At 40.4% G+C, this 10,136-nt stretch overlaps 1 protein-coding gene across 1 annotated transcript; it reads left to right on the top strand.

Moving 5' to 3' along the window:
- The first annotated feature begins 4,229 nt into the window (after nucleotides 1–4,229).
- On the top strand, nucleotides 4,230–4,922 carry LOC136063166 (uncharacterized). Its single transcript, XM_065763143.1, has one exon. The coding sequence runs from the start codon at nucleotides 4,230–4,232 to the stop codon at nucleotides 4,920–4,922; it is 693 nt and encodes a 230-aa protein (XP_065619215.1).
- Nucleotides 4,923–10,136: the final 5,214 nt, after the last annotated feature.

Below are 10,136 nucleotides of genomic sequence, written 5' to 3'. Positions count from 1 at the left end.
ATTATCCTTTTTTCTTCATCACTAAAATCTATTAGCTCGTTGCTTAATTCACTAAAACCCAGTTCTTCAACCTACTTTCTACAAATTTATTATTTTAGGCTACTTGGGCTTAAGTCCATACTCCTTTTGAGCCAGGAGTTCAAATTGGGTCCTTACAATAATAATATATTACAATTCATATATTGTAATTTCTGAAATTCATAGTTAAAGTGCCCAAATTTTTTATAAAAATAATAATCTAGACAAAAGTGTCCTTAATTTAAGAGTATAAAAACTATGTTAAAAAAAATCATATTCTTCATTATACACACACACACACCCTATCTCACAAACACCAACCAAACACAAAGAGGAATCTTTTAAGGGTGACTCAAGGATGCTATCTAGAGTTTTGAATCCAAGAACTTAGGGATCTTATGAGGTTTTGGAGACCACTTGACCAATCCATGGAGTTGATATTAATAAGTATTTCTTTAGCAATTAAACCTTATTATTTTTTTTTATAAGGAAATTAAACCTTTTTCTTTTATACAAGATAAAAATTATACTCTAACCTAATCTAAGGGTCTGTTTGGATACTGTTTATAAGGATAAGTGCCCAAATGATATGTTGGGCCTTGGCCGAGAGCATAGTAATGCCGAGAACAAGTGAATGGTGTTGAATGGGTCAAGTTTAGAATCTAATGAGCAAGATACGAATGGGAGAGTGGTATGAGGAGGAATGTCTCTTCGGATAGACTAAGCACGGCTCCAATGTATATCCTAAGGTTCAAGGTAACCTTCCAGGAAACTCCAGTGATAAGGACGTGTATCTTGAGTGTACTAGAAGGCTGGGAGCTCAGAAATATCTAAGGGAAAGCTGCTATCATCACATTGAATGTACTACAGCTACTTTACTTTTCTGGCCGCATTTATGTGGAGAAGACCCCTGAATAGTGCTGCCTTGGCTACTATAACTCACAGAAAGCCAAAAAAGGTGTCTGATGGGACAAGCACTCAAGTAAGGGCTGAAATGATCAACAAGTGTAGGATCAAGATAGTCCAAGAGGATCTATATAATGTAAGAGACCCTCCATGAGAGAGAGATTGGAAAAAGAGAGAAACAATTCTGTAGCAATCAAAGTTATATTTGTAATTAGTTTAATTGATTTGTATGGAGATTTACCTCCTCGGACAGTGAATTCATTAAGTTCTATGTTCTTTATTCTTGCTTGATAATTTTCTGAATCCATACTAGTCATTGTCAAATTCATTAGGGTCTAGTTCTTTGACCCACTCTCTACAAATTTATTGTACTGGGCTCACTAGGCCAACATCCCTTACATTTTGTGCTTGGGCTGCAAAATGTGTCCCTACACTGTTTATTACTGAAAACTAAAAATACTGTAACAAAATAATTTTTAAATGTGTGAATAATACCGTGAGACCCATTTTTAATGGAAATTTTGTTAAAAAAAAGGTTTGTGGTTCCCATGAACAGTGCACAGGACCCACGTGCAAAACGCTTGACGTGCAAACGTTAGACACTTGCCACTATCCAAACGTTCACTAAGTGTATATGTGTGTGAAACTTCCTCTTGAAAACTTGAACTCTGGTCCTTGCCCCCCCTCTATCCCACACCTCACAAACACTTATACTTGTGGAGTGATCATCGCACCAATAATGCGCAGTGGTAAACCTTCTCAATTGATTTACGAAAAGCAAAAATATAATTTTAGGATAGCTTCTATAATTCAATTAACATTGCTTTAAAATGATGTGAAAAATAAATGAGATTGTTAGATTTTAAAAATAATAATAAATAAATGTTTGATTTTTTTTGTTTTGTTTTTTTTTTTTTTTTGGGAAAAAATTTTAGGTTCTCAGTGAGGCGAGTTGGGCCCCTTCTCCTTTCACTATAGCATATTTTCTCCCTTCTCCTTGAGAAGGACGTGACGTTCCCTCTAGTATTTTTTTACTAGGTGGGATCCGTGTTGTTTGGTGATAAGCGTGGTACCCACCTTGGGTGTGGCATGGAGGACCTTGCATTGAGATGGAAGAAGCTTTCGTTGTATGAGGTAGAGGGCAAGAAGCATGATCTAACAAAGGAGAAAAAGACATCAAAGTATGTCCTTGCTGCAAAATTCTTTACTCAGAGGTCGATTAACGTAGAGGCAATGGCTAGAAATTTTCGCCCGATTTGGCACACTAAACGTAACTTTGAAGTCAGTACGGCCGGCGATAACATCCTCCTAATAGCGTTTGAATGGGAGGTGGATGCTAAGAAGGTCCTACAAGGCGAACCATGGGTCTTTGATAGACAACTGGTAGTATTGCAAAGATATGATGGTTCTGCTCCTGTCACAGACCTCAGTTTTGATAGAACAACTTTCTGGGTCCAGATTCACAACTTACCTTTCTCCTTAATGACGGTAGATGTTGCGATCAGTCTTGGGGAAACACTGGGTATTGTTACAAAACCAAAAGACGAAGCTGAGATGAAAGGGGGTCAGTTCATGAGGGTGCGAGTTGCGGTGGACGTTACAAAACCGCTATGCCGAGGTAGGATGATTACATGGGATCAAGGGAGAAACAAATGGGTTTCGTTCATGTACGAACGGTTGCAAAATATGTGTTATTGGTGCGGTCTTCTCTCGCACGATGATAAAGAGTGTGAGATGTGGCTCAGTAGCAAAGGTGGCTTATCAAAGAAGGAGCAGCAATTCGGACCGTGGCTCAGCGCGCCACAGTTCAATCCGGCGAGGAAGGCCATAATCGAAGTGCAAGGATTTGAAAGCCCAGGAACAAACCGGAATTTACAATGTCGAACAGAGGCGCGCACCTCGTCTCCAAACGTGAATACACTAGCCACTGCCAACAAGGTTGGTGCTGCCAGCGCCGATGCGGCTGTAGTGAATATGGAAGATGACACAACGAAGAAAGTGTCAATGGAGGTCGTGAGCAGCAGCGGCGTGTAGCGGCGTGACAAACACGTGCATGACTCTGCGACAGCTGGCCCACAACAACAAATCCCAGATTTTAAGGCAATGATAAAGGATATTGATGAGGCAATTAATACGGAGCCTGATTTTTTGAATTCAAAAGTACACGTTCAGATTCCTTTGCAAGCTGTGACTGGAGAGGATCAGTGTGCCAAGATTAATGCAGATATTTCAGAGGATTTGGGATTGCAATCACAGATTCTGAGGAAGGTGGATGGTAAGGTGGTTACTCAAATATCTAGGATGCAACCCACGGATATTAAATTTGAAATGGGCCGGGTGGATATTTCTAAGGATAGAAAGGCTATTAGAGGTGGGCCTAGGAGTAATGGGAAGAGAAAAAACAATACTAAGATTCCAAATGGGCCAACTAATAGGAATCTGAAGACAACTTAGGAGGAAAAGAAAAACCCAAGAAGGGGCAGTTGGACTAGGCTTTATACAGGTTCAAGGAATGAGAGTGGAAAGGAGCCCATTGAAGTGGAGACTGACCCAAAGAGAAAATGCGATGTTTTAAAAAATGAACTCTCTGAGACTACGTGCATGGAGAAGAAACAAAGGTTGGACGAGGAGACCAAAAGCTTAAGTATCCTCATGGCAACACATTTGGGATCGGCGGAGGCTGCGGTGCAGCCCCGCCGGGGACAATGAATCTCATGAGTTAGAACCACCGGGGACTTAGGAACCTCCGATTAATTAAAGCCTTGGAAAAGGCGATAAATAAAGAAGAGCTCATCATCGTTTTCCTTATGGAGATGAAATCAAACAAAGAGTGGATGAACTACGTTAAGGACAGATGCAAAATAAAACATGGTTTGATTGTACCAAGCAAAGGGAAAAGTGGTGGACTGGCATTACTGTGGAGGGAAGGGATAACAGTGGATGTTCAAACATACTCTCAATCGCATGTTGATGTGTTGGTGGATGGAGGAGCAGATATAGAGTGGTGGCACCTCACAGGATTCTATGGTAATCCTGATATAGCAAAACGGTCGGAGTCTTGGGCCAAACTTCGACACTTGAAAGGAACCTCAACTCTACCGTGGCTCATTATAGGAGACTTTAATGAAATTACAAGTGCTTCGGAAATGGAGGGGGGCAACGAAAGACCGAGACAGCAGATGAAGTATTTTAATGAAACCATCAACTACTGTGGTCTACGGGATCTGAGTTTCATTGGCCCAAAATTTACGTGGATTTATCAGTGAGTGGATGGCACACAAATTAGGGAACGACTATATAGAACTATGGCAACGCCAAAATGGATGAACTTATTCCCTGAGGCCAAACTATATCACCTTACTTCATCGGTATCGGATCACTCACCGCTTGTTCTTCGTATGGTCAAAAACAAGAAGGGGAATAAGAGGGCCAGGCAATCTTTTAGATTTGAGTCAATGTGGTTACGAGACCAAAGATGCGAAGAGGTAGTACAGGCTGCATGGGAGGAAGGTATGGTGACGAGTACAGGGAGTACGCTAGGGAACTGCTTAGAAAAGTGTCGAGCTAGTTTACAGGCATGGAATAAAACAAAGTTTGGGCATGTGGGAAGAAAGGTTGCTAAGCTCCAAAAAAGGCTTGAATGGATTGAACTTCAATTGTCATCTCCTGAGATCAACAATGAGTTGATGCGTATCAGAGTTGAACTGAATTGTTGGTTAGACAAAGAGGATGATATGTGGCAACAACGATCAAAGCTGAACTGGTTCCAATCAAGGGATAGAAATACGAGTTTTTTCCATGCCAAAGCCTTTGCTCGGCAAAAGAAGAATTTCATTGAAGGAATACTGAATGCAAATGAAGTGTGGCATGAGGATGACCAGAAGGTGGAGGAAGTGGTGGTAGCATATTACGAAGACCTGTTTACTACAAGTCAGCCTACTGAATTTTCAGAACTACTCCAAGCAGTCCAGCCTAAGGTGTCCACTTCAATGAACTAGATGCTTACAAGGGATTATAATGCAGCTGAGATCAAACTTACACTGAAGCAGATGTACCATCTAAAGGCTCCTAGCCCGGATGGCATGCCCCCCTATTTTCTTCCAGCATTTTTGGACGACCTGTGGAGAGGTGGTCACAGCAACGGTATTGGACTTCCTTAATCATGGTATTTCTCATCCAGATTTCAATAAAACTCATATTGTCCTGATCCCAAAAGTCCAGACACCCAAGAAGGTAACTGACTACAAACCTATTAGTTTATGCAACGTGGTTTATAAAATTGCTTCAAAAGCTATAGCTAATAGGTTAAAGAAAATATTAGCCAGAAAATATAGTGACACCCAAAGTGCTTTTGTGCATGGTAGATTAATTACTGATAATGTTCTTGTAGCTTTTGAGACTGTGCACCATATTAGCCAGAAAAAAAGTGGGAAAGTTTGGGGAGATGGCCCTAAAGCTCAATACGAGTAAGGCATATGATAGGGTGGAGTGGGTTTGTCTGGACAAAATTATGGAAAAACTGGGTTTTGATGTAAAATGGAGGAATCTTATTATGAAGTGTGTCACAAATGTCGTATACTCTATTAAGATTAACGGGGTGCCTAGGGGTAATATTTTTCCATCCAGGGGGATCCGTCAAGGAGACCCTTTATCACCTTATCTCTTTATCTTATGTGTAGAGGGCTCTCATCTCTTATTAAATCCTTAGTGACGAATGGTGTTATGGAGGGTGTTGCTGTGTGTCGTGGTGGCCCAAAACTATCCCACCTATTCTTTGCAGTTGATAGCCTGATATTTTGTAAGGCTTCTTTGGCAGAATGTGAGGCTCTCCAACGTATCTTGAAAGTGTATGAGGATGCTTCGGGACAACAGTTAAACCGGGCAAAGACGTCTTTGTTTTTCAACCGTAATACACCAAGTGCAATCCAAGAGGAGATAAAGCAAAGATTCGGAGCCCAAGTTATAAAATAACATGAGAAATATTTGGGATTGCCTTCTTTGGTAGGGAAAAACAAATGGAATACTTTCAATGAAATAAAAGAGAAGCTTCGCAAAAAGTTGATGGAATGGAAGGAAAAAATGTTGTCTAAAGCCGACAAAGAAATATTAATCAAGGCGGTAGCCCAAGCGATACCAACATACACCATGAGTTGCTTTAATTTACCAGATGCACTTTGTGATGAGTTGACAAGCATGATAAGGAATTTTTGCTAGGGCCAAAAGGAGGGAGTAAGGAAGATAGCTTGGCTTAGCTAGGAGAAGATGTGTGAGCCAAAATGTAATGGTGGTATGGGGTTCAAGCAGCTTAAACCATTTAACTTGGCTCTCCTAGCCAAACAAGGTTGGAGGCTACAAACCAACCAAAATTCCTTGGTGTATCGGGTCCTCAAGGCGAAGTATTTTCCACAGTGTGAGTTCATTGAGGCTTCCCTTAGAAAAAAACCCTTCTTTTACTTGGCGTAGCATCATGTCTACTCAAAATTTGGTTAGGTAAGGGGTATGATGGAGAGTGGGCAACAGAAGCAACATTCGTATATGGGGAGATAAATGGATGCCCTCATCAACTACATACAAAGTTGCTTCACCCAAACAATTTCTACACCATGACACAAGGGTCAGTGAGCTAATCGACCTGAACTCAACTTGTTGGAAAGTACAAGTTCTTAATGCTCTGTTTCTTCCTTACAAAGTAGAGGTGATCAAAGGGATTCCGATAAGCTCCCGTCTTCCGGCAGACAAACTGATATGAGTAGAAACTCCAAACGGCAAGTTTACAGTTAAAAGTGCCTATGGAGTGGCCATGCGACTATCTAAACATGCAAACCAAGGTGTAAGTTTAGAACCGAGTCATATGCGCTGGTTTTGGAAGAAAATATGGGACCTACCTCTGCCACACAAAATCCGCCACTTTGCATGGCGGGCATGCAGAGACATCCTCCCATCTAAGGTCAATCTCATGCGTAGAAAGGTGGTTAATGACCAGCTTTATGTGGAATGTAGCAAGGAGGCTGAAACAACAGGCCACATGTTTTGGACGTGCCCAAGAGCTCGTGAGGTATAGGCTTGTTCAAAAGTAGTCATGATGTTGAACCAAGAAATGGTGCAATCATTCCAAGACTTACTGTGGTACATGCTGACTATGGAACGAAGTGACGTCGATGAGGTAGCAAAGGTTGTCTGTATCGCTTGGGCCATGTGGCATAATCGGAATGAGTCTCGGCATGGAGGGAAGCGTAGAAGTGAGGCAGAGTTGGTTCGCTAGGCTTCCCGGTACATGGAGGATTATAAGGCAACAGCTGAGACTGTGGTTTGCAAAACTACGGTGGCTGACGGACAGAGGTCGTGGGCCCCACCTCCAGAGAACGTTTTCAAAATTAACATCGATGGTGCAGTCTTTGCAAGTCAGAACATAAGAGATGAGAAGGGTAGGCTCGAAGCGGCAATGAGCAAGAAGATACCTGCACCATTGTTCGCTGTGAAGGTAGAGGCTATGACGTATAAGTAAGGGCTGATGTTTAGGGATGACAATTTATATCCGACCCGCGGATACCCGGCCCAGTCCGACCCTAATAGGTCGGATTTTACCCGGCCCAATAAATTATAGGGTCGGGTATGGGTTTTTAAAAAAAAAAAAAACCGAAGCGGGTTCGAGTCGGGTCCAGGTTTTTGCAAAAACCCGGCCCAAACCCGGACCCGACCCGGCCCGTTTATGTATATAACTGAAAATACTAAAATACCCCCCATATATATAACTTAAAAAAAAGCCCTAATCCCATACCCATTTCACTCAACCGCCTCCCTACTCTCTTTCTCCTCTCCCACTCTTCACTCGATCACTCCCTCCCACGCACCCCCACCGATCTGTCACCGCCGGACATCACTTGCACGTCCAGCCACTTCGCTTCCTCCATATTTCTCCACCGAACCACCTCATTCTCTATCTTCTTCTTTTTTCTTTTTTCTTTTTCTTTTTTTTTTTCTCTAGGTTCATTTCGTCTTTTTTTCTGGGTTCATTTCATCTCTATTATGTGAGTTGTTTGTGTTTGTGTTAGGATTTGTGTTTGTGTTTTGTGATTTTGAAAGGGAAAATCATAAATATGAAATTTTATGTTTGTATTTGTGTGTTCATGTTTGTGATTTTGAATGGGAAAATCATAAATCTAAATTTGTGTGTGTTTGTGATTTTGAATGGGAAAATTATAAATTTGAAATTTTTGTTTTTGTGTTTGTGTTTGTGTTTGGATTTGTGTTTCTTTTTGTGATTTTGATAGGGAAAATCATAAATCTTTGGTCATTGTTCATCCATGGTTTCCTGATGGGTCTTTTTATTTTTCAAATTTTCAGATTTATTCTTTGATTTTCTCTGCCGATCCTCAAATCTTTATTATTTTTCAACAATTTTTGTATGTGGATATTTCATTCTTTGATTTCTTTTGATTTTTCTCTACCTAAGTATACTCCTGCTAGTATAAAAAAAAAAAAATTATGTTTGCCCATATTCAAGGCTTGAATCTGGGCAAACACATTTTCAAAAATAATGATTCTGGCCGAACAATTTTTTTTTTTTTTTTAATTATTGGGCCACGATATAGGCTTCAGGCAAAAAAAAAAAAAAAATTTAGGGACTGGGCCACGGTTTAAGCCCAAATTGTGACAGGGCGGGCGTGGCCCGCGGGTACCCGACGGGCCGGGTTTGGGGTTAAGAAAAAAACCCGTTTAATAAACGGGCCAAGTTCAGGTTTTTGGGACAGACCCGTGGGTTGGGTCCGGGTATGAAAAAACCCGGCCCGAACCCGACCCGTTGCCATTCATACTAATGTTTGCAAGAGATATAGGTATTCACAACTTCATTATCGAAGGCGACTCACTCATTATCCATCAAGCTTTATGTGAATCATCCACTCCACCATCCTCTGTGGCTGCTATCATACAAGGAATGTAGGAAATGTGTAGGGAGTTCCAAGGAGTAGTGTTTTCTCACATTAGGAGATAGGGCAACCAACCAGCCCATTTATTAGCCAAATATGCATGTGGCATAGTAGATTTTATTGCCTGGGTTCAAGAGACTCCTTGCTTTTTAGAGCAAGCTCTTATCCATGATGTAACGGTTTCATCTAGAGCTTAATAAAATTTTCAGTCTTCCCATCAAAAAAAAAAAATGTTTGATTTTTTTTTTACCCTTACTAAATTCGTATTAATATTGTTTCTCCAAAAAAAAAAAAATGTATTAACATTCTCTAAATTTCCCTTCTAGGAAAACGTTCTTTAAAATGTCATCTATTCAATATCAAAATGCGTGAATTGGATTTTTGTGACATAATTAATATTAGAAAAAATTATTAGCACAATTTTGATATTTACTTAAATCATTAAAGATGTTATAAAAACTAATCTACCAGCTTTAAATAATAATAATAATAATAAAAAAACTAATCTACCAGCTTTAAATAGAAAAAAAAAATTGAGTGTTGTTATCTTAAAAAATATAAAATATTCCACTTCATAATATTCTAAAAATTATCTTCAAAAAATTTATTTAAGCTGTACTCTGTCCTATATTCTTATGGTTAAATTGGAGGTGATATCCTAATCGAATGAATCCTAAGAAAATACAGTAAGGGCACGTTTGGTAGACGATAATAGATACTGTAATGTAATAAAAATTCCTATGACATAATTATTCGATTGTTTGGTTATATTTTTATTACAATGTATAATTATTCCTGTGCGGGTCACAAATGAGGCCAATGGGCTCAGCCCCACTTGGGCTCACAACTTATTTGTTTGTTGGGCTGAATTTCCTACTATGGGTAGTTCTACAACTAAGGACTCAATGAGATCACTTTTCTCTTTCTTGGCAACACAATCCTTCCTCCTTCTCCTCTCGGATTCTCTCTATTTTGCTTCTCTATTACCACTGTTCTCTTCCCTCCCCTTTTCTGACCAACCCCTCTTTCTTATCCTCCCCTATTATTTATAGTGCTCAGCTCAGGCGTAGGTTATCAATGCTCTCATGTTTGTGCAACAGAGGGTCCAGTAGGATTTTCTCTAAGTGGGAGGTCAGGTATGGGTGGCTTTGGGACTTGGTTCCCACCTTTGTCGGCAGCTCGGCAGAGTTAGTGCGCGCTTAGTGCTACGGAGGGTCCAATTAGGGGGATGGTAAGTGGGAGTCTAGGCCTGGGTGGCTTTGGGACTTGGTGCCCACTTCAGGT

The sequence above is a fragment of the Quercus suber genome, unplaced genomic scaffold (assembly GCF_002906115.3).
Source record: "Quercus suber isolate HL8 unplaced genomic scaffold, Cork oak 2.0 scaffold_20, whole genome shotgun sequence".
Taxonomy (NCBI): domain Eukaryota; kingdom Viridiplantae; phylum Streptophyta; class Magnoliopsida; order Fagales; family Fagaceae; genus Quercus; species Quercus suber.
This window is presented reverse-complemented; position numbering and strand designations above follow the sequence as displayed.